Raw genomic sequence first — 25,580 nt, 5'->3', positions numbered from 1 at the left:
TGTATAGTAGAGTATAGTGTATAGTAGTGAACAATAGTGTATAGTAGTGTATAGTAGTGTAGTGTCTAGTGTAGAATGTAGTAGTGTAGTGTATAGTAGTGGAGTGTATAGTGTATAGTAGGGTATACCATATTGTAGTGTATAGTGTATCATAGTGTGTAGTAGTGTATAATAGTGCAATGAATAGTACTTTAGTGTATAGTACTGTATTGTTTCCTAGTGTAGTGTATAGTCGTGGAATGTATAGTTGGGTAGTATATAGTAGGGTATAGTAGTGTAGTGTATAGTGTGTTAGTGTAGTGTATACTAGTGTACTTTACAGTAGTGTAATGAGCGACTTCTGCGACACGTCGTGTAGAGGGTTTTCTCTTCTTTATTCACATTCTGGCACACCAAAGCCAACCTTATCCTCTTCCTTCTCCGAGTACACACGTAGATATTAGCATCCCTACAGGCTACCCTTGGTCGATCCCACAGCGTGGTTCCGTCCGCCCACCCCCGGCCTCGCCGCTGGTTGAAGGGCGGGGCAGCGAGGGTCATGGGACTTCGCAGGAGATCTGCCATGTGGCCGCACGACGGAGAAAGATGATGGCGAGCAGCGATGCAGTCCGGACCCATGGCTCCCCACACCGACCACGAGTCCTCCTGCGCCTCCGGCCACGGCCTCTTGTGGAACCTTCTAGCCGGTTCCCGGAGTATCTCGGCCAGCCCGCCCTTTACCTTTGGCCCAGATACTTCTCCCTTTGGGATTGGATGATGTTTATAGTGGTGCCTGTACCCGTGCTTCCCTTTTCCAACCAGTAGATGTCACTATGTCATTACATCAGTATAGCAGTGTATACTAGTGTAGTGTATAGTAGTATGCAGCATATATTAGTGTACAGTGTACAGTAGTGTATAGTATATAGTAGTGTATAGTAGTGAATAGTGTATAGTAGAATATCGTGTAAAGCAGTGTATAGTGTATAATAGTGTCGTGTATAGTAGTGTAGTATATTGTAGTGGAGTGTATAGTAGTGTAATCTATAGTAGTGCGTTGTGTATAGTAGTGTATAGTGTAGTATATATTAGCGTATTGAAGTGTATTGTATCATAGTGTAGTGTATAGTAGTGTAGTGTATAGTAGTGAGGTTGTGCTGTCATAGTTGACAGTGTTGTGATGTGATAGTTTATGTTGCTGTGATGATGTGATTTCATAGTTGACGGTGTTGTGATGTTGTGATGTCATAGTTGATGGTGCTGACCGATGGGGAAGTGTCCAACACCCGTGACGTCATCAGCCTGGTGAAGAAGAACGCAAACAAGCATCGGTTAGACTCACTACTTATTAGTTCACTCACTAGTTAACTCACTAGTCAACTCACTCAAAAGCTAACTCACTCATTCACTCACTAGTTCGCTGATCAACTAGTTCACTGACTAGTCAGCTCAATAGTTCACTCACTCACTCACTAGTTCACTCCATCAGCTACTCACTCAGATACTCGCTCACTCAGCTTCTCATTCAGCTACTCACTCACTAGTTAATTCACTCAGCACCTCACTTACTCAGCCACTCACTCAGCTACTCACTAATTAGTTCGCTCACCCATCTTTTAATTTACTCAGCCACTCACTCAGCTGCTCACCCACTAGTTCACTCACTCAGCTACTCACTCAGCCACTCACTCAACCACTCATTCAGCTACTCACTCACTCAGCTGCTCACTCACTTGTTTACTCACTCAGCTACACACTCACTCGGCTACTCACTCAGTTACTTACGCATCTACTCACTCAACTACTCACTCAGCTACTCAATTACTCAGCTACTCACTCACTCAGCTCCTCACTCAGCACCTCACTCACTCAGATGATCACTCACTCATCAACTCAGTCACTAGTTTACTCACTTAGCTACTCATTCAGCTACTTACTTACTCAGCTACTCACTCAGCTACTCACTCACTAGTTTAATCACTCAGCTACTCACTCAGCCACTCACTCAGCTACTCACGCAGCTACTCATTCACTAGTTCACTCACTCAGCACCTCACTCACTAGTTTACTCACTGAGCTAATCACTCAACTACTCACTCAGCCACTCACTCAGCTACTCACTCAGCTAGTAACTCAGCTACTCACTCACGAGTTCACTCATTCAGCTACTCACTGACTAGTTCACTCACGAGTTCACTCATTCAGCTACTCACTCACTCAGCTACTCAATTATCAACTACTCACTCAGCTCCTCACTTAGCCACTCACTCAGCTATTCACTTACTATTTAACTCACTCAGCACCTCACTCAGCTACTCACTCCCAAGTTCACTCACTCAGGTACTCATGCAGCTACTCACTTACTCACTAGATCACTCACTCAGTTATTAACTCACTCAGATACTCACTCAATCGTTCACTCACTTACTCACGTGTTCACTCACTCAGCTACATACTCATTCAGCTACTTACTCAACTACTAACTCACTCAGCTACTAACTCGGCTACTCACTCAGCTACTCACTCACTAGTTCACTGTGGTGTGTAGTAGTAAACATCACCACTGGGGAGACAAAGACGGCCGGGCGTGGTGCTGGCCACCCACCTCCTCGTTTGCCACAGTGCCGGCCTTCATAGGGGCTACTACTCTCTACTACCAGCACTTGTCCAACCAGTCTGTTAGAGGCTACACGGGAGATTCGTGTTTGTGTGTGCTTCTGTGTGTGTGCATATGTATCCGGCAAAAACAACCCCGTACGTCATCAGTGGTGCCGGACGGGAACGCTGTGATGAGCAGTGCCATGGGGGGAGAACCAATTTAAATTGGCCATTTCCCTCATGGCGTCTGTAGCCACCACAGCAGCCAAAAGGGCCTCTGAACGGGTATGAGGGGCTGCTAACCCCGCCACCTTCAAATAAATTACCATGACACCACGAACAAAAAATATCAAACAAAGCTTGTGCCGGAGGACCCGGGGGGACAGGTGTCTGTGAGGTCTCCTGGCCAAGCCCCATTTGGCAGAGCCAGGAGAGTGAATCCTTACCCTCGGAGTTCCTCCTGAAAAAAATCACTGCAGGTGGCCACGTGGAATGCTCGAACGCTCACTAGTGGAGGAGAGGCTGCCACTCCTCTGTTGGGAGTTGCACCATTACCGCCTGGATCCCTGCAGTATTCAGGAGGTATTGTTAAACGGCTCTGATTTCAGCCACCATGAGGGATGGACAGTCCTCTACTCAGGGCAGGATACTGTCAAACAACAGGGAGTGGCTGTTCTTCTCAACAAAACAATGAAGGGGACCTGGGAGCATGGCGGTGAGGTGTGTAAAGCTGAGGGGTGGTATTGGTTACTGATGCCCCCACCGAATATGAACATCAGTGGAGGGATGCAGGCAAGGCCGATGAGTCAGGTGGCTTCTAAGACCTCCTGTCATAGGTGCTAGCTAAAGTGGCCTGTCGGGATAGAGTCATTATGTTAGGTTACTTTAATTCCTGAGTCGGTCATTATGCTGGCAACTTGGCTGGAGTGATTTGAAGGCAAGGGCCAGATCAGCTCAATAACAATAGTTGGAGGCTACTAGAATTCTGTACAGCCCATGTGCTTGTAATTACCAACACGCTGTTCCAGGATGGGTGCATCCACCGAGCCTCACGGATGCACGCTGGGTACAACCAAAGCCATCTGCTGGATATCCTTGACACCAGCACCTACCATAGAGCAGATCTGCCCAACTGACCATAGCCTTGTCATCTGTAAGATGTGCCTGCCATTCTTCCAATCCTGTGGTGGGTGTACACCCAGGACCCCATTCAAATCCACAGTGGCCTGGTTTCAGCTAGCTGATGAAAGTTGCAAGTGAGAATGTATCGCTTGCAGCTGGGGTTGGCATCGTTCCCCCCTGCCTCCTGATGACGAGGGGAAATTGGCGAGGTTTAGGACCGTGGCTCATGCAGCTGCAATAGCTGCCTTGGTACACGGTTCAAATCTCTACAGAGACCCTGGCTGACAAAGGAGATGTTCGAGCTGGCTGTGAAAAAGCGACAGGCCCACTCCCACCGTCTCCAGCATCCCACGTCAGAGAATGAGGAGGCTTACTGCAGTCTTCACACGGAGTTTTGGATAGCTGTGAGGTGCTGCAACGATGGGTGGTGGTAACGGGTTGCTGAGGAGATGGAGTCTGCCTCAGTACCTCGTGATCACAAATCTCTTTTTACTCCATCAAAAAAGTAACTTGCAGCGCCACATCTATCATTAGTGGAATGAAGGCAATTCGATCTCTGACCCCCAAGAACAGGTTTGCAGATTTGCTGAGCATTTATGTAAGGTCTTGGGGGAGGTGAAATCCCTCAGCCTGGAAAACATCATGAGACAAACTGGAGATGACTCTCCTGAGGCTTCGGTTCCTCAAATATTGGAGGAAGAAGTAGTCACCCGCTGTGAGTGACTGCCTGAAGTGCCATCTATTGAGGAAATACAGAAGAGAATCTAGAGTCTTAAACCAGGAAATGCGGCAAGCAGAGATGATCTCTGCCCTACATGACATCATAATAACAGTTTGGACCACTGAACAGGTTCCGCAGGATTGGAAGGATGCCCTGGTGGTCCCCCTCTTTTAGAGTGGAGACCGCACAGCCTGTAACAACTACAAAGACATCTCCCTCCTCAGTGTGCTGGGAAAGGTCCTGGCAAGGATCATTCAACATTGCCTTGCCAGGCACGCTGAGGAGTGGCTTGTGGAGACCCAATGTGGTTTCAGGCAAGGGCGGTCCTGCACAGATGCCATATTTCTGTCTGTCTGCTACAGCAGAGGTATAGGGAATTCCAACAGGACAGTCATCTCAAATATATTGACCTGATAATTGGTTCTTTACCCTTCTATCTGGCAACAAAACTGACACCTTTTTGCAAGGAGTCATGTTTGCATAGACCGCAATACCTGCAGTCATAATACAAACAAAAGAACATAACTCTGATAATGTGCACTGTCCTTGAAGTTGATTGGTCCACACCCGAGACAGCTTTCCTTAGAGCCTAGTCTCATATGGGTTGGACCAGATGACGCCAAAAGGCGCACAACTCAAGGACAATGCACCATCAGAGTATGAGAGCTCGGGGCAAGCATCTACACTATGGGGACCTCATTTGCCAGTAAAAATATGATAATTGGTTCTTTACCCTTCTATCTGGCAACAAAACTGACACCTTTTTGCAAGGAGTCATGTTTGCATAGACCGCAATACCTGCAGTCATAATACAAACAAAAGAACATAACTCTGATAATGTGCACTGTCCTTGAAGTTGATTGGTCCACACCCGAGACAGCTTTCCTTAGAGCCTAGTCTCATATGGGTTGGACCAGATGACGCCAAAAGGCGCACAACTCAAGGACAATGCACCATCAGAGTATGAGAGCTCGGGGCAAGCATCTACACTATGGGGACCTCATTTGCCAGTAAAAATATGATAATTGGTTCTTTACCCTTCTATCTGGCAACAAAACTGACACCTTTTTGCAAGGAGTCATGTTTGCATAGACCGCAATACCTGCAGTCATAATACAAACAAAAGAACATAACTCTGATAATGTGCACTGTCCTTGAAGTTGATTGGTCCACACCCGAGACAGCTTTCCTTAGAGCCTAGTCTCATATGGGTTGGACCAGATGACGCCAAAAGGCGCACAACTCAAGGACAATGCACCATCAGAGTATGAGAGCTCGGGGCAAGCATCTACACTATGGGGACCTCATTTGCCAGTAAAAATATGATAATTGTTTCTTTACCCTTCTATCTGGCAACAAAACTGACACCTTTTTGCAAGGAGTCATGTTTGCATAGACTGCAATACCTGCAGTCATAATACAAACAAAAGAACATAACTCTGATAATGTGCACTGTCCTTGAAGTTGATTGGTCCACACCCGAGACAGCTTTCCTTAGAGCCTAGTCTCATATGGGTTGGACCAGATGACGCCAAAAGGCGCACAACTCAAGGACAATGCACCATCAGAGTATGAGAGCTCGGGGCAAGCATCTACACTATGGGGACCTCATTTGCCAGTAAAAATATGATAATTGGTTCTTTACCCTTCTATCTGGCAACAAAACTGACACCTTTTTGCAAGGAGTCATGTTTGCATAGACCGCAATACCTGCAGTCATAATACAAACAAAAGAACATAACTCTGATAATGTGCACTGTCCTTGAAGTTGATTGGTCCACACCCGAGACAGCTTTCCTTAGAGCCTAGTCTCTAAGGAAAGCTGTCTTAGAGCCTATCAGAGTTATGTTCTTTTGTTTGTATTATGACTGCAGGTATTGCGGTCTATGCAAACATGACTCCTTGCAAAAAGGTGTCAGTTTTGTTGCCAGATAGAAGGGTAAAGAACCAATTATCATATTTTTACTGGCAAATGAGGTCCCCATAGTGTAGATGCTTGCCCCGAGCTCTCATACTCTGATGGTGCATTGTCCTTGAGTTGTGCGCCTTTTGGCGTCATCTGGTCCAACCCATATGAGACTAGGCTCTAAGGAAAGCTGTCTCGGGTGTGGACCAATCAACTTCAAGGACAGTGCACATTATCAGAGTTATGTTCTTTTGTTTGTATTATGACTGCAGGTATTGCGGTCTATGCAAACATGACTCCTTGCAAAAAGGTGTCAGTTGTGTTGCCAGATAGAAGGGTAAAGAACCAATTATCATATTTTACTGGCAAATGAGGTCCCCATAGTGTAGATGCTTGCCCCGAGCTCTCATACTCTGATGGTGCATTGTCCTTGAGTTGTGCGCCTTTTGGCGTCATCTGGTCCAACCCATATGAGACTAGGCTCTAAGGAAAGCTGTCTCGGGTGTGGACCAATCAACTTCAAGGACAGTGCACATTATCAGAGTTATGTTCTTTTGTTTGTATTATGACTGCAGGTATTGCGGTCTATGCAAACATGACTCCTTGCAAAAAGGTGTCAGTTTTGTTGCCAGATAGAAGGGTAAAGAACCAATTATCATATTTTTACTGGCAAATGAGGTCCCCATAGTGTAGATGCTTGCCCCGAGCTCTCATACTCTGATGGTGCATTGTCCTTGAGTTGTGCGCCTTTTGGCGTCATCTGGTCCAACCCATATGAGACTAGGCTCTAAGGAAAGCTGTCTCGGGTGTGGACCAATCAACTTCAAGGACAGTGCACATTATCAGAGTTATGTTCTTTTGTTTGTATTATGACTGCAGGTATTGCGGTCTATGCAAACATGACTCCTTGCAAAAAGGTGTCAGTTTTGTTGCCAGATAGAAGGGTAAAGAACCAATTATCATATTTTTACTGGCAAATGAGGTCCCCATAGTGTAGATGCTTGCCCCGAGCTCTCATACTCTGATGGTGCATTGTCCTTGAGTTGTGCGCCTTTTGGCGTCATCTGGTCCAACCCATATGAGACTAGGCTCTAAGGAAAGCTGTCTCGGGTGTGGACCAATCAACTTCAAGGACAGTGCACATTATCAGAGTTATGTTCTTTTGTTTGTATTATGACTGCAGGTATTGCGGTCTATGCAAACATGACTCCTTGCAAAAAGGTGTCAGTTTTGTTGCCAGATAGAAGGGTAAAGAACCAATTATCATATTTTTACTGGCAAATGAGGTCCCCATAGTGTAGATGCTTGCCCCGAGCTCTCATACTCTGATGGTGCATTGTCCTTGAGTTGTGCGCCTTTTGGCGTCATCTGGTCCAACCCATATGAGACTAGGCTCTAAGGAAAGCTGTCTCGGGTGTGGACCAATCAACTTCAAGGACAGTGCACATTATCAGAGTTATGTTCTTTTATTTGTATTATGACTGCAGGTATTGCGGTCTATGCAAACATGACTCCTTGCAAAAAGGTGTCAGTTTTGTTGCCAGATAGAAGGGTAAAGAACCAATTATCATATTTTTACTGGCAAATGAGGTCCCCATAGTGTAGATGCTTGCCCCGAGCTCTCATACTCTGATGGTGCATTGTCCTTGAGTTGTGCGCCTTTTGGCGTCATCTGGTCCAACCCATATGAGACTAGGCTCTAAGGAAAGCTGTCTCGGGTGTGGACCAATCAACTTCAAGGACAGTGCACATTATCAGAGTTATGTTCTTTTGTTTGTATTATGACTGCAGGTATTGCGGTCTATGCAAACATGACTCCTTGCAAAAAGGTGTCAGTTTTGTTGCCAGATAGAAGGGTAAAGAACCAATTATCATATTTTACTGGCAAATGAGGTCCCCATAGTGTAGATGCTTGCCCCGAGCTCTCATACTCTGATGGTGCATTGTCCTTGAGTTGTGCGCCTTTTGGCGTCATCTGGTCCAACCCATATGAGACTAGGCTCTAAGGAAAGCTGTCTCGGGTGTGGACCAATCAACTTCAAGGACAGTGCACATTATCAGAGTTATGTTCTTTTGTTTGTATTATGACTGCAGGTATTGCGGTCTATGCAAACATGACTCCTTGCAAAAAGGTGTCAGTTTTGTTGCCAGATAGAAGGGTAAAGAACCAATTATCATATTTTTACTGGCAAATGAGGTCCCCATAGTGTAGATGCTTGCCCCGAGCTCTCATACTCTGATGGTGCATTGTCCTTGAGTTGTGCGCCTTTTGGCGTCATCTGGTCCAACCCATATGAGACTAGGCTCTAAGGAAAGCTGTCTCGGGTGTGGACCAATCAACTTCAAGGACAGTGCACATTATCAGAGTTATGTTCTTTTGTTTGTATTATGACTGCAGGTATTGCGGTCTATGCAAACATGACTCCTTGCAAAAAGGTGTCAGTTTTGTTGCCAGATAGAAGGGTAAAGAACCAATTATCATATTTTTACTGGCAAATGAGGTCCCCATAGTGTAGATGCTTGCCCCGAGCTCTCATACTCTGATGGTGCATTGTCCTTGAGTTGTGCGCCTTTTGGCGTCATCTGGTCCAACCCATATGAGACTAGGCTCTAAGGAAAGCTGTCTCGGGTGTGGACCAATCAACTTCAAGGACAGTGCACATTATCAGAGTTATGTTCTTTTGTTTGTATTATGACTGCAGGTATTGCGGTCTATGCAAACATGACTCCTTGCAAAAAGGTGTCAGTTTTGTTGCCAGATAGAAGGGTAAAGAACCAATTATCATATTTTTACTGGCAAATGAGGTCCCCATAGTGTAGATGCTTGCCCCGAGCTCTCATACTCTGATGGTGCATTGTCCTTGAGTTGTGCGCCTTTTGGCGTCATCTGGTCCAACCCATATGAGACTAGGCTCTAAGGAAAGCTGTCTCGGGTGTGGACCAATCAACTTCAAGGACAGTGCACATTATCAGAGTTATGTTCTTTTATTTGTATTATGACTGCAGGTATTGCGGTCTATGCAAACATGACTCCTTGCAAAAAGGTGTCAGTTTTGTTGCCAGATAGAAGGGTAAAGAACCAATTATCATATTTTTACTGGCAAATGAGGTCCCCATAGTGTAGATGCTTGCCCCGAGCTCTCATACTCTGATGGTGCATTGTCCTTGAGTTGTGCGCCTTTTGGCGTCATCTGGTCCAACCCATATGAGACTAGGCTCTAAGGAAAGCTGTCTCGGGTGTGGACCAATCAACTTCAAGGACAGTGCACATTATCAGAGTTATGTTCTTTTGTTTGTATTATGACTGCAGGTATTGCGGTCTATGCAAACATGACTCCTTGCAAAAAGGTGTCAGTTTTGTTGCCAGATAGAAGGGTAAAGAACCAATTATCATATTTTTACTGGCAAATGAGGTCCCCATAGTGTAGATGCTTGCCCCGAGCTCTCATACTCTGATGGTGCATTGTCCTTGAGTTGTGCGCCTTTTGGCGTCATCTGGTCCAACCCATATGAGACTAGGCTCTAAGGAAAGCTGTCTCGGGTGTGGACCAATCAACTTCAAGGACAGTGCACATTATCAGAGTTATGTTCTTTTGTTTGTATTATGACTGCAGGTATTGCGGTCTATGCAAACATGACTCCTTGCAAAAAGGTGTCAGTTTTGTTGCCAGATAGAAGGGTAAAGAACCAATTATCATATTTTTACTGGCAAATGAGGTCCCCATAGTATATTGACCTGTTCAAGGCGTGTGATACCATCAGTAGGCCTGGTCTTTTGGTTTTCATTTTTGCTTTCAAAATCCATGACTCTCTGCTCACAATCATTAATGACCTTCATGATGGTGGGCAGGCCCGGGTAAAACTACATGGCCGGGAGTCGGACCCATTCCCTGTTCACCTTGGGGTGCGACAAGGATGTCATTTGGCTCTCACATTAGTTTACATCTATTCCAACGAAGTAGTTCGTGAAGTCTTTGATGGCTGTACTGGAGGAATTTCTATCTGGAACACATACAATGGGAGGGTGATCGATGCCCGGGTACAGTTAACGGATGACTCCTTATTGGTCAACCATGTTAAGTTTGCTGATGATCTGGTGATTGCTGCTCACTCAGAGGAGCGACGCTCACAAGTTGGCACAGTAGGGGGCACAGGTGGTGCATCGGCCAGTCATCTCAGTCAGTCGGCCCGTGGCACCTGGGTATGTCCCGTGACCTCCTGCCAGCTGGCGTTTAACACGTCACGTGACCGCAATGTGCATAGAGCCTGGCACAAGTGCCTTGGTCATGTCACCGCCACTTCGTGGCGAATGGCAGTTGTTATGTATATATGTGTGTCTGTGTGTCTGTGTTTGTCTGTGTGTCTCTAGCTGCTTCTCCTTTGGAATCGGTGACGGTGCCTCCACGGAGCTGATCAAGGGGATCGCCGCCAGCGGAGGAGGGACAGCCGAGTTCATCACCGGAACGGAGCGCCTGCAGGGCAAGGTGAGCACCGTGCACCCCTAGCTCCGCTCAGACTGAAAACCGCCAACACGGAGACCCCGCAGCTGAGACAGTGCCGCTCGGAAGCCCGGGGTCTGTGCGTCTCTCTGTTTCTCTGCCTTCTTTCTCTCTGGCTGTCTGTCTGTGTATCTCTGTCTTTGTATCAATATATCTGTGTCTCTGTCTCTCTCTGTCTTTGTCTGTTTCTGTGTCTCTTTCTCTCTCTGGCTGTCTGTCACTGTATCCCTCTGTCTTGATATCTCTCTGTCTCTCTGTTACTCTGTGTATTTGTCTCTCTCCGTATCTCTGTTTTTCTCTGTCTACCACTATTTCTTTCTCTGTCTCTCTCTGTGTCTGTGTCTCTCTGTCTCTGTGTATCTGTCTTTGTCTCTGTGTCTCTCTCTGCCTCCTTCTGGCTGTCTGTCTCTGTGTCTCTCTGTCTTGGTATCTCTCTGTGTCTCTGTCTCTTTGTCACTAAGTCTCTCTGTCTCTCTCTATGTCTTTGTCTTTCTCTGTCTCTCTCTCTCTCTCTTTGTCTCTGTGTCCCTCTCCGTGTTTCTCTGTCTTTGTATCAATCTGTCTTTGTCTCTGTGTCTCTCTGTCGCTGTGTCTGTGTCCCTCTCTGTCTCTGTCTTTCTCTCTCTCTCTCTGTGTCTATGTGTCTCTCAGTCTTTCGACCGAGGGGAGACCCAGGACCGGTTCAGTTCGGTTCCAGCTCACGGCCAACACCAGTGACCATTTTCTTAAACCTCCCAGTCTCCCTCCCTATCCCTCACTCTCTCTTATTCTCCCCCCCACCCCTTCTGCCTCTGTCGTTCCCTCTCACTCCCTCTTACCACTCCCCTCTCACTCTGTCCATCTCTCTCAATCTCCCTCCCTCCATCTCCCTCCCTCTACAGTATCTCACTCCATCTCCATCTCCCCACCACTCGGTCCATCTCCCCTTCTCCCTCTACTTGTCTCGCCATCTTCCGTCCTATCCCTCTGCATCCCTCTCCCTGCCACCATCCCTCCCTTCCTCCCTCACCCCTTTACTTGTCTTTCCCTCTATCTCCCTCACTCTGTCTGCATCTCCGCGCCCATCACCCCAGGTGCTGAAGGCCCTGAAGTGCGCTCTCCAGCCCACACTGACCTCCGTGTCGCTCTCCTGGAGCCTCCCCCGGGGCCTGTCGGCCATCGTGGTGCCCGAGGTGCCGCGCAGCATCTTCCTGGGCGAGCGAACCATCCTCTACGCACAGCTCGCTGGCACTGTGAGACCACACGCAACACGCGGGGACACGGGGACGTGGTTAGACACGGCGAAACATGGGGACAAGTCTAATTGAGCGTCAGGAGGGCCGGGTCTCAGGGTCAGAGTCTGAAGTGAGACTTGAAGTCTCTGGCTCAGAGTGAGATTCGGGGTGACCGGGTCCCTGGGTCAGAGTGAGACTTGGTGTGACCGGGTCCCTGGGTCAGAGTGAGACTTGGTGTGACCAGGTCTCTGGCTCAGAATGAGACTCAGGGAGCGACTGAGTCTCAGGGTCAGACTCCCGGACTGAGCCTCTCATCTCTGCAGGCTCCGGCTGCCCCATGGCAGGGCGAGGCAGTGCTCAAGTACTCCCTATGTGGGAAGTCCATGAAGAACCGGGTTCCCATCACCAGCCAGACCGCAAACCCCGACGAGTCCAGGTACGTAGCTCCCCTCATTCACCCACCTGCTCATTAACCCACCCACCCACCCACTTATTCACCAACCCGCTCATTCACCCACCCACTCGTTCATCCACCTGCTCGTTCACCCACCCGCTGATTCAACCTCCCGCTCGTTCACCCACCCGTTACTTCACCCACCCACTCATTCACTCTCTCGCTTGTTCACACACCCACTCATGACCAATCTTCTCGTTCATCCACCCGCTCGTTCACCCACCCATTCATTCCTCCTCCCCACCCCCCCCCCCCCGCTCGTTCACCCACCCGCTCACTCACACACCCGCTGATTCAACCTCCCGCTCGTTCACCTACTCGCACATTCGCCCACTCGCTAGTTCACCCACTCACTGGTTCACCTACCCACTCGTTCACCAACCCGCTGATTCAACCTCCCGCTCATTCACGCACCCGTTTAAACACCCACCCGCTCGGTCACCCATCCACTCGTTCACGCACCCACTGATTCAACCGCCTGCTCGTTCACCCACCCGTTACTTTACCCACCCACTCTTTCACTCACTCGCTGGTACACCCACCCACTCATCACCAATCTGCTCGTTCACCCACCCGCTTGTTCACCCACCCGCTAATTCAACCTCCCACTCGTTCACCCACCCATTCACCCACCCACCCATTCATTCACCCACCCATTAATTCACCCACCTGCTCGTTCACTCACCCACCCACCCATTCACCCATTCATTAATCAACCTGCTCATTCGCCCACCCACTTATTTACCCACTCATTCACCCACCTGCTCGATTATCCACCCACACACTAATTCTCTCCCACTCATTCACCCGCACTTGCGAGTGAAGCTCATCCCTGATCTCGTTATTTCTCACCTGGACTCACAAAAATCCAACTCGAAACTTCAACTCCCTTTACACTCTGCTCTCAGTTGCTGCTTTCCACACTGTTTAATCTTAGTGCCATCACTTTCATTCCCTGTCTCATGGTCAGAGTCTGGAGTGAGACTCAGGGAGAGTGAGACTCTCACTCTGAACGGGTGACAGAAGGAGGAGACCTCAAGTTTCCTTGGATGGCACTCAAAATTTCATGGCGGGATAAAAAATTACCCCGAGGTTCCCAGACGTTAGATGATGATGATGATGATTTTCAAGATCATCAATCATCGTACTGAAACCATTCACTTGATGAAGCAGATGAGGGGAACCCAGCAACATGACAGAACCAAGGAGCAGCAGCTCAGCCAGACCCAGGGAGTGAGACTCAACGAGCGGTTCTTGGCTCAGAGTGAGTGAGCCTCTGCAACCCCTCCACCGTAACCTCTCCCAGTGCCACCCTGCACTGGCTCGCAGCCAAGGCGATGATCCGCCACCTCGTGTCGGGTCCCAACGCCCCCTACTCTACGCCGGTGCCGGGTGATGCGGAGCAGAAGAAGAAGAAGGCGGAGAAGGAGGCCAAGTCTCGCCGGGAGCGAGTGGTGGCGCTGAGCGTGGAATCGGGCGTCGTGTCCCCCTACACGGCCTTCGTCGGAGTGGACACCGACTCCCACCAGCCACTAGGGGCCGCCATGCAGGAGCGCCCCACCCCACGCCATCACCTCTTCGGTGGTTCAGGTTAGAAGTGGGGGGAGGGGGGGTGGGAGGCTTTGTGTGATCGGTCTGTGGGTAGGTGGTTCTGTCAGTCAGCGTGTGGGTCAATAAATCTGTGGGTATATCTGTCAGTCATTCGGTGTGTCTGTCTGTGGGTCAGTTAGTCAGTTTGTCTGTCTGTGGGTAAGTCAGTTGGTGTATCTGGCTGTGGGTATGTCAATGTTCATAATAAACGTTTTTGGGTTATTTATAAATGTGTCGTACCCCTCCACCACCCGACACGGCCAAACAGTAAAACATGTGTCACGTTGACAAAATACAAATAGTTCACTACTTTAGCCCACCGGTGTTTTGAAGAGTGAATCCATAACATTTACAATGTTTTAGTACGACCTTTTGCTTGTAATTACATCCAGCATCATCGGGCAATTTGCCAGAATGGTGAAGCCCTCACTTGCTCCCGGTCTTAAATAGAGCAGCAGCAGGGTGACGTCATCATTGAACTCATCAGGTGCTGTGATTTGAGGCAGAGGGGGGTATTGTAATTATATAATAGATTGGTAATCAGTTAATTATTATGATTAGTAATAAGTTGTTGATTAGTAATTATTTGTAATGTGTGTTATTGTAATTATATACTACATTAGTAATCAGTTAATTAGTATGTGTTTCCCCTATAAGGAATTATAATATGTAATATTTAATAATATGCTGCAATACCACACTAAGCCTGTAGCTGTCAGAGCGATTAAAGTGATTTCTATTTCTCTCAATTTCAATGGATTCTCTAATTAGTCTTTACCAGCCATAATTAGTTTTACACAACACTTCAACGTTATCAAAATCAATTGAGTGTCTTTGTTGGCAAGCGTGTTCTGCCACTGCCGACAGTTGTGTTTGAGATAATTAAATATTTATTTGGTGTTCTGTTAGTCTTATGCTGATGTTACGTCCCGTCTGTCCAATATAGCATCTGCCACATAAACAATTAATCCGATATACACCTTCTGTTGATAATTTAGGTAATTCGTCTTTCGTGCAAGATGCTAGTTTTTAAAATGTTGTGTACTGTACCAAATCTTACTGTAATGTTTTGCTTTTGCAAAACACGGGCTAATTTGTCAGTTAGAGATATATGGTATTTTGAGATGTATGGTATTTTAATTGTTTTAACAATGTGATCGCTTTCAGCAGTGTTGCTTTGCGATCGTGATTTGGCATTCAGTGCTCCTGAGAATTTCAGTGGCCAAATTCCAGCTCCTGAGAATTCAACGTCAAGAGTTTTATTGGGTTTGACTTTTTTTGTTGGGGGGGTGGTGGTTTCTTTGCATCTTCGTAGTGAAGGAAATGAAGAGGAATCCGTTCACAAGAATCATTGCATCCTTCAAGAAGAGCGCTCCACTGGAATATGGTTGGTTTTTTTGCAGTCCAGATGCACCCATTGATAATTGACGCCTTTTCGGTGGGAGCTGTGGCTTTCCCGCGAGATTCCTAACGTGGACGTTACATATTTTATGTACGTTACACACAAAGACAACCCATGTAGGCACAGTACACGAAGGGATGTGTGACCATCACCAAGCCTGGCCGCCTTTGTCTCCCTAGTGCGATGTTTACACATCGCATCAGGTACTCATTTGAGGCTGAGTCGACCTAGGGGAGGCTCAGGACCGGTTCAGATGATCGTCACTGATGTTGGCCATGAGCGAGAATTGAAATCAGGTCGCCGGGTTAATTAAGCAGCGTAGTGCTAACCACTACTACACAACTACTCCCCCACATAGATAGACACTCACAAACACGTACAGACAGACAAGGAGACACACTTAACAAAGACAAAGATTCCCCCGTATAGCCTGGAATAGACTGTAGCGGCAAGTGCTGTTTGGGCATGGTGCTGGCCACCCACCCCACATAAGGGAGTGGGTGGCCAGCACCATGCCCAACCGCCTTTGTCTCCCCAGTGGCGATGTTTACTACAACACACTGCACCAGGTACTCATTTGAGGCCGAATCGACCCTAGGGGGAGGCCCAGGAACCGGTTTAAATAACACCGACACACGCGCAGATGCGCGCACGCAACACGACACGGACGCGCGCAGACACACGATGATGCGTGACGGCAGTGCGTCTCTCCCGCTCCGCTTTGGCTCCACTCTAGAATGCGATGTATACGCAGCAATATCCAACGAATATGACTGCCCATACGGTGTCTTCACTCCGGAGACTCCGGCCGTGCTGCCCTTCCTGGAGCTCGTCGACCTGCAGAGGGCCCACGGGGCCTGGGAGCTGTCCGCCCAGCTGGCCTCGGTCGTCCAGTCGAGCGAGGAGGCACTGCGCAAGGAAGCTCCTGCGGTGAGAGACTCCCTTCACTACCACTGGTTTGTACTGAGTGTTTCTAGTGAGACTCTCTTCACTACCACTGGCTAGTAGTGAGTGTTTCTAGTGAGACTCCCTTCACTACCACTGGCTAGTAGTGAGTGTTTCTAGTGAGACTCCCTTCACTACCACTGGCTAGTAGTGAGTGTTTCTAGTGAGACTCCCTTCACTACCACTGACTAGTAGTGAGTGTTTCTAGTGAGAGACTCTCTTCACTATCACTGGCTAGTAGTGAGTGTTTCTAGTGAGACTCTCTTCACTACCACTGGCTAGTAGTGAGTGTTTCTAGTGAGACTCCCTTCACTGTCACTGACTAGTAGTGAGTGTTTCTAGTGAGACCCCCTTCACTACCACTGACTAGTAGTGAGTGTTTCTAGTGAGAGACTCTCTTCACTGTCTCACTGACTAGTAGTGAGTGTTTCTAGTGAAACTTCCTTCACTATCACTGACTAGTAGTGAGTGTTTCTAGTGAGAGACTCCCTTCACTATCACTGACTAGTAGTGAGTGTTTCTAGTGAGACTCCCTTCACTACCACTGGCTAGTCAGTGTTTCTAGTGAGAGTCGCCCTTCACTATCACTGACTAGTAGTGAGTGTTTCTAGTGAGACTCCCATCACTATCACTGACTAGTAGTGAGTGTTTCTAGTGAGACTCCCTTCACTGTCACTGACTAGTAGTGAGTGTTTCTAGTGAAACTCTCTTCACTATCACTGACTAGTAGTGAGTGTTTCTAGTGAGACTCTCTTCACTATCACTGACTAGTAGTGAGTGTTTCTAGTGAGACCCCCTTCACTATCACTGACTAGTAGTGAGTGTTTCTAGTGAGACTCCCTTCACTATCACTGACTAGTAGTGAGTGTTTCTAGTGAGACTCCCTTCACTATCACTGACTAGTAGTGAGTGTTTCTAGTGAGACTCCCATCACTATCACTGACTAGTAGTGAGTGTTTCTAGTGAGACTCCCATCACTATCACTGACTAGTAGTGAGTGTTTCTAGTGAGACTCTCTTCACTACCACTGACTAGTAGTGAGTGTTTCTAGTGAGACTCCCTTCACTACCACTGGCTAGTAGTGAGTGTTTTTAGTAAAATACTTCATTCACTATCACTAGCTAGTAGTGAGTGTTTCTGGTGAGAGACTCCCTCACTAGATATGTGTCTTTGTGTGTGTGATGAGGAGTTTGTGTGTGTGATGAGGAGTTTGTGTGTGTGACGAGGTGCAGGGCGTGAGCGACGAGGTGTGGGCCACGGTGGTGGCCCTGGTGTGGCTGCACGCGCTGGCCCCAGACCACCACGACGAGTGGGAGCTGCTGGCACTCAAGGCCTCGGCCTGGCTGCGTGGGCAAGGTGAGTGTGGAGAGGGTGACGAGGTGAGGGTGACGAGGTGAAGGTGACGAGGTGAAGGTGACGAAGTGACCTTGATGAGGTGAGGAGTGGGAGCTGTTGGGTTTCAAGGCCTCGGCCTGGCTGTGTGGGTGAGTGTGGTGTGACGAGGTGAGTGACAATGTTGCTGATGGTGATGTTCATGACGATGACGACGATGTTTCTGATGATGATGTTACTGATAGCGACGATGTTGCTGATGACGATGTTGCTGATGATGACGATGTTGCTGATGATGACGATGTTGCTGATGATGATGATGACGACGATGATGCTAATAATGACGATGTTGCTGATGATGACGATGTTGCTGATGGTGTTGCTGATGACGATGTTGCTGATGATGTTGCTGATGTTTCTGATGATGACGACAATGTTGCTGACGATGTTGATGATCATGTTACTGATGATGACGATGTTGCTGATCGATGTCCTTCCAGCTGTGGACCTGGCACTCTGCGTGAAAGCCGCCAATCAGCTGCTGAAGACGAACGTCGACGCAGGAAAGCTGTAGCCCAGTCGGTTACCTGGCCACCATCACGAGCTTCCTGTTAACCGCTATCGTGTACGTTACCATTCTCAATCCAAAACCAAAATCCTATACATCACCATCCCCATACTATAACCGCAATCCTATAAATGACCATCCCCATCATATAACCGCTTTGCTTATACATTAACATCAGCATCCTGTTAACCGCAATCCTATACATTACCATCCCCATAGTATAACCACAATCCTATAAATTACTATCCCCATCCTATAACTTTTCTTATACATTAACATCAGTATCAATTTAACTCCAATGTTATTCCTTACTATTAGCATAACAGCCTTCATCCACTGTCACTCATGGCTCGTCGCATCTTGTGTCTTCGAGCATCGCTGCACCGCCCCTACTGTACCTTGCACAGCCCCTACTGTACCCTGCACTGCCCTACTGTACCCTGCACTGCCCTACTGTACCTTGCACAGCCCTACTGTACCCTGCACTGTCCTACTGTACCCTGCACTGCCCTACTGTACCCTGCTATGCCCTACTGTACCCTGCACTGCCCTACTGTACCCTGCACTGTCCTACTGTACCTTGCACAGCTCCTACTGTACCCTGCACTGCCCTACTGTACCCCGCACTGCCCTACTGTACCCTGCACTGCCCTACTGTACCCTACACCACTCCTACTGTACCCCATACTGCTCCTACTGTACCCCACACCACTCCTACTGTACCCTACACCACTCCTACTGTACCCCATACTGCTCCTACTGTACCCCACACCACTCCTACTGTACCCCGCACTGCCCTACTGTACCCTTCACTAGAGGTGGGACAAAGTCATTGTTATGCAAGTCCAAGTCGAGTCTGAAGTCATCAAATTCATGACTCGAGTCTGACTCGAGTCCAAGTCACATGACTCGAGTCCACACCTCTGCCCTTCACTGCCCTACTGTACCCCGCACCACCCCTACTGTACCCTACACCACCCCTACTGTACCCCACACCACCCCTACTGTACCCCGCACTGCCCTACTGTACCCTGCACTGCCCTACTGTACCCCACACCACCCCTACTGTACCCTGCACTGCCCCTCCATGACGCTGCGCTCTGCCTCCACACCCCCCACCCGCCGCGCTCTATTCCATCAGTTTCTCAAAACAACCCATTGCGAGTGAATCGACTCATGTTTGCCTGGAGTTACGTCTCCCCCTAAAGTTTTGTTGGCGACCTTGAAGTGAACCGACGTCAATCGACGACTTGCTGTCAACAGTAGCAGCAGCAACAGCAACTACGTTTCCTTATTTGGGGGAAATAAACAAAACTTCCTGCAAAAACAGAGGTCAGATTTTCATGGGTTAACAATTGTTACAAGAAATCGTGGGCTTACGGGATGGGTGAGAAGGGTGAGTTGTATCCACAAACATTTCTGGGTAAGACCGGAAGGTTGACGCATGTTGAAAAGCAAAGTCATTGTCAGAGATTATACCATGAGTGGTAGATTCAGTTCAAGTGTCTGGGATGTCTGGCCCCTGTAATTATCTGTGATGAAGCTCATAAACTATAAAACTATTTTTTTTATTTTACCAGGTGTAAGGCCCCATTGAGCTGTGTAGCTCTTTTTCAAAGCCCTGACCTGGCTATCACAACGAAGTGGGCTTATCATCGCCTGGACATTTATAGCAGCAGCCAACTACTCTAAATGTTTGATATTGATTATAAATGTGGAGGAAAAAAAGCGAGGACCCGGAGAAGAAAAAGCCACGCGACCACAGAGAGAGAGACACGCAAACTCCAAATGTACAGAAGGCATCAGGGTCGGGATCTAACCCACGATCTCCTGTATACCAGGCGAGGTAGTTAACATCTCATAGCCACCGTGATGATGAGAGAGACACGCAAACTCCAAATGTACAGCAGGCGTCAGGGTCTGGATCGAACCCACTAGCCACTGCATTTCACCCGAGTTGGTTAACATCTCTGAGCCATCGTGGCGCCCCTAATAATTGCCGCATTGGAGACACTCCGCAACCATAGGTGTCGAAAGATCCTGGGTTTGAAGTGGTAAAAATCACCCAAGGCTTAAAAAGCAAACCGATCAACAATTCATGCTAAATTAAGCAAGACGCTACGGGCTCCTTTGCATAATATTCCCCCGTCTCTCTGCGTTAAAAAATAAAAAGTATTTCTCATACGACCTACACACCAGTCGCACGGCCTTCTGGAAGTGGGTGATTTCAGCAGCATTGGTTCAGCAGAAGCAAAGCTCTGGACTGGGGTTTGCCATTTGGTGTCTCAGCAGCAGCAGCAGTCAGGCTCTGCCTGAACCAATGCTGGCGAATTGTCCAGATGTTCATAGACAAGGAACCCTATCTATGCTCTATGGGGTCTTAGTTTAACATAGGGTTATGCCTTGTTTTGAGCTGTGCAGGATTATGGTCTTGACTTTCTATACAAAGAACACTTTCGCAATTTCTCACTGCACATTTTGTAGTTCACACAGCGTCACGAGCTGTACAGTGATGGTCAAGTCAAAACTTTACGTTCGGTAACGCAATTTCTGCCTCAGTATGTGTTTACAATGATAAGTGTCATGTTCATAGTGGCCGTATTACACTGAAGTCATCAATGCCGAGCTGCTGAGTTCAAGACCTGGGTCTGGGTTTCTCAGGAGGTTCATAGTGGCCGTGTCCATAGACACTGAAGCCATGAATTTAGAGTGCCTAAGTTCAACACCCGCGTCTAGGTGTCTTAGGAGGTTCATAGTGGCCGTTGTCCATAGACAGTGAAGCCATCAATTACGTGAGCCTGAGTTCAAGACCTGGGTCTGGGTGTCTCAGGAGGTTTCGTAATGGGCCGTGTCAGGGACACTGAGCCAGCACTGCTGGAATCCTGGGTTCACGCCCTGGAACTGGGATGCATCCCACTGCCTTCATGTCCACAATGGCCTATGTTAAAAACTGTCTAATAATACTCCGCTATAGTATTGTGCATTGAGGTGAAATTTACTCCAATGTCTGGGAATGGATTTAAACATGCGGCTTTACTTTCTTCTGTTCAGTGTGGTAAATGGGTTTCTTTGGTTGGTTTGCAGAGTTTACCATGGCTTTTGTTGTTGAATTTCTACGTTTAGAAGCTTCAGGAAAATAAAATGCAGTCGACTAAACTTCTCTAAGTGTGTTTGTTGTGTGAATGTGCAGAGTGTGTTTGGTTGTATGGAGCATGTGTGTGCGGAGCGTGTTTGTGTGTATGAAGCGTGTGTATGCATGCGGAGTGTGGGTGTGCAGTGTATGTGTGTAAGAAGTGTGTGCATGCTCTCAATACTCCAGCACTATCAATACTCCCAAAAGTCCAGTAGTTTCAATACTCCAGCACTCAATATTCCAGCACTCCTCAATACTCTCAAGACTCCAGTACTCTCACTCCTCTCAATAAATCACGGCGTTTCGAATGCAACACAAGCATCCGCCATCAGGCGAAAATGGCGAGAAAGCTGCAACGAACAAGGGATTATTTCAGTTTGTCAGTATTACCTTGTTTTCGCAGTATCTCTCCAGAAAGGTGAGAGACTCGATCATGTGAGCCTTTTTGTCTCGTAGTCTGTTAAAAGCTCTAACAGATGTGTGAAAATCCCCCCCATAGAGGCGGTTCACTCTTGATTTGAAGCTTTTGTGACTGTAGGAATCCGTACTCTTTGGTTCTTCCGGTAAAGCCACGTAGGCAGAAAATAAAATACGTGGCTTTACCGAAAGAATCAGAGAGTATGGATTCCTGCAGTCACAAAAGCTTCAAATCTAGTTGTAATTACTGGCGAAACGTCGTACTCGAATTGTATGGTGTACTAGCAACTAATTGCCATGTTCTGTTTACGTGACAAACTTTACTAAGTGGCTATGGTGGCGGGTTAACGACATTTATATTTATGCGATCTCACCCAAAACAAAAAAGCTATAATATGGACCATTCATTAACCCCGCTGTGCGGCCACGACATTTTTGCCCCTACAAAAAAAGTAGTCCGAAGTTCGGTGCTTGCGCAGAACCCCACGGACCCAGGTGACAAGAGTGGCTTGGGGCAAAGTTCGAAGGTGACACTTTGCGAAGGGTTTCTGGTGTGACCCGGCTCTTCATGTGTGACCGAATAGCGAGAGGGGGGGGGGGGGGTTCGGTCTAAAATCGGCAGTTCTCAACATTTTGTTGGCTGCTGTTAAACCCTCCACCCCCTCCTCCTCCTGGTTGAATTTAGTTTCAACAAAGTTACCACCCTTTCCTTGCCTGACCCCAACGTAGTCCTGAGAAATGAATGTTATGAATAAAAGCAATCCTCGGTTTACACACTTTTGTAGTACGCCATTTTGCAACGCCGCGCTTTGTATTTAGACCTTTTATTGACACGCGCAAAGTATTTTTCGGAATAACACCATCCGCACTGCGACACACGCCACCCTAGTCTAGCAACGGAAGCCAATGGTGTTAGCCAGCGGCCATACGATAACTAGTGTGACACTGTCCAGCATCTCACCGTGTGTGTACACCGGCGCGCTCATCCCTTTGTCCACAACGCAATGCCAGAGTAGGTACAATGTTTAGGGGACTAAATGAAGAAAGACACGTTACACAGAGCTATTAAAGATTGAGAGAATATGAGGTGAGAGAAATTAGAAAGAGAACAGGTTGTGAAGGGATAATTAAGAACACAGGTGGCCAGATGTCTTACTGTGATGCCGCCGCCACGAAGCCGTTCGGCAGGCACCAAATCCCCGACCTCGCCACCACCAAGCAACGGAGCCGACCCCGCGTCCCCCTCACCTCACCTCACATGAACACACCCGCACTCATTTCCCCCCCCCCCATAGAGCTCCAAGGGGAGGTCGCCTGGCCGACCGGTTTTTATCCGAGAGACCCTTATCGGGATTAATTCTCACGGTTTCCGGCGATCAGGGAATTGGATGACCTCCCCCGTGCTACGTGGCACCGCGGCGCTGCGGCCGGCCTTAATATGGTGTGGTCGCGGCGTGGGGCATTCGGCCACCGCGGTTGAGGCGCATTTCCCCCCACACACACCCCCACGAGTCGACGGGGCAAGCAGGGGAGGCACGGGACAGCATGAATAGCGGGATCACAGGGGCTGTTGCGCATAGTCATGGAGGGTTGGGATAATTGCGCTTGAGCGCGCAGGCCCCATTGTTAGGGAGGGTAAGGGGTTAATTAGGATGTACGCCGCCAACGTCGCTCACTGATTAGCATATCAACAGCGCCCGGAACCGCCGTGCGCGGGCTCGGGGTGCGCGAGCCCATTGTTCAGCGCAGCATCCCCTTTGAGGTAGGGAGGATAAATAGAGGGGCGCAGAGGGGAAATCGCTCTCTTCTCTCCAGGCCAGAGGACCACCCGCAGCTCCAGCCAGCGACCCGGACGTCCGTGCGACGCATCGAGGTGCGCTGTTAGCACAGGGAGCAGCGAACCACCGTGGGCATCAAACAGTGAGTGGGGAGGTGAAGTAGGAGACTAGCCGATAGATAGGGGATAGGTACAGGTTTAGTGGAATAGGCCAGCCTCGTCGACTCAAACTGATTTAACATCAATTCGCAGTTAGCAAATAATAAATCATTAATAGCGAAGCGTGGCCTCGCGTGATCTTGTTGAGCAGTGGGAACGTGTGGGTGCGCGTGTGTACACCGTGGTTCGCCACGTGAGTGAGCGCTGCGTAGAGCGGCGCACGAGTGGGTGTCGCGTGTGTGCAGGTGTGTGCGCTCGTAGTGTGGGGGAAGGGATCGGTGCGTCCGCAGGTCCCCGCTCCGTCTGTCGCCGCCGGGACTCGCGCAGTGTGAGGGCAGAGTCGTTCGCCCTCCGACCCCTGACCCCCGTTTAATAGAGCGTGATCCGTGGAGAGACAACGCAGCGTCTGCAGGTGAACGAGGGTGTGCGGCGAGCTATGCCTCTCACACGAGCTCGCGGAGGGACGGACCAGGGAGGGGAGCCGTCGGGCGATGAGCCCAGCGACGGCAGCAGCTGCTCGCGCACGGCGGAGCCCCTGCCATAGGCACGGAGCAGGGAGGGACTTCGGGGAACAGCGGCCCCAACAACTTGGTGCCAGAAGTGGGACGAACCCTCACATCTTCACGGGAAGGTGGCGCGCTACTCCACGCAAAGGTAAGGCATGTGTTCACCGGCCAGGGGACCCCTACATGGAAAGCGTTTTCCCGTAATATCATAGGGGCTTAAGAGCTTAATGGCTGGTCGGACGCGCAGGCGTTGCGACATCTTACGTTAAACTTAGATGGGCGGGCAGCCGACTTTGTAGAGGCACTACCCGAAAGCGCGCAAACCCAACTAGAAGAACTAATGCGTAGATTAGACCTGCGTTTCGGCACGCGCAACGCGATACGGGCGAAGACCGCCTTAGAGGCGCGCCGACGCCAAACTGGCGAGGACTTCCGAGACTACGCTGAGGACGTGCGATCACTAACCCGGATCGCCCGTCCAGAGTTCTCGAAGGAGGTCATTGACGCGCTAGCTGCAGACAAGCTACTCAGGTACCTAGCTCGCACCGCGTGGTGGCAGCCCAAAAAGAGTAGCGCAGGCCTCCCTTTCGATACCCTAGTCGATCAAGGGCTGGAGTGTGAGGAGCTCTCCAGCGAACGCGCGCAGCTCCGAGGGTCGGGACAGGAGTACACTGTGGCGAGCCTGATCCCTGACGAGGAGGAGGATGAGGATGAGCCCGCCAGCCCCATAGGGAGACGGGCAAGAGAGGCCCAGAAACCCCGCGAGACAACCCCGGGTTGGGTAGCTGGGTTACAGACCGGCATGGGAGATATTGCTGGCCGAGTAGACCGAATGGACGGTAAGGTAACCCAAGTAGGGGAGAGGGTAACCCACGTAGGTGAGAGGGTAACCCAGGTACGCGAGGAAGCGAATAAAAATATGAAGACCCTCCAGTCTGAGATGGGGGAACTACGCTCGACCGTAGGGGGGCTGGCCGGGAGAGTAGCCCAATTAGAGTCCGATGTGGGACAACTGCGTACTGGGGGAGGGAGAGGGAGCGGACAGGGGACCCGCTACGGAGCCGCCCCCCCTCCCCGGGCATGTTATATGTGCGACCGCCGAGGGCATCTAGTGAGAGACTGTCCTGAAATCACCCGAGCTAGGCAGACGCGGGGGTTAAACTCCAACGCCCCCTAGAAAGCGGACCAACTAGGGGTGCAATCGACGCGGTCCCGATACAAATAGACGATAATGAGAATAATGGCGAGCGAGTGATCT

At 49.0% G+C, this 25,580-nt stretch overlaps 1 protein-coding gene across 1 annotated transcript in view; it reads left to right on the top strand.

Annotated features, from left to right (window-relative positions):
• The window catches only part of LOC133359965 (von Willebrand factor A domain-containing protein 5A-like), a 39,519-nt gene extending 18,039 nt beyond the window's left edge, over positions 1-21,480 (top strand). The window contains exons 5-13 of the mRNA XM_061578531.1: positions 1,231-1,310; positions 10,696-10,810; positions 11,899-12,057; positions 12,363-12,475; positions 13,800-14,083; positions 15,399-15,470; positions 16,222-16,415; positions 17,663-17,786; positions 18,263-21,480. Of these exons, the coding sequence (XP_061434515.1) occupies positions 1,231-1,310; positions 10,696-10,810; positions 11,899-12,057; positions 12,363-12,475; positions 13,800-14,083; positions 15,399-15,470; positions 16,222-16,415; positions 17,663-17,786; positions 18,263-18,336 (1,215 nt within the window). The 3' untranslated portion in view covers positions 18,337-21,480. The remainder of the gene's footprint in view (positions 1-1,230; positions 1,311-10,695; positions 10,811-11,898; positions 12,058-12,362; positions 12,476-13,799; positions 14,084-15,398; positions 15,471-16,221; positions 16,416-17,662; positions 17,787-18,262) is intronic.
• The last annotated feature ends 4,100 nt before the right edge of the window (positions 21,481-25,580 follow it).

This window comes from Lethenteron reissneri, chromosome 66 (assembly GCF_015708825.2).
Source record: "Lethenteron reissneri isolate LAM-NWPU_2019-01 chromosome 66, ASM1570882v1, whole genome shotgun sequence".
Lineage (NCBI taxonomy): Eukaryota > Metazoa > Chordata > Hyperoartia > Petromyzontiformes > Petromyzontidae > Lethenteron > Lethenteron reissneri.
This window is presented reverse-complemented; position numbering and strand designations above follow the sequence as displayed.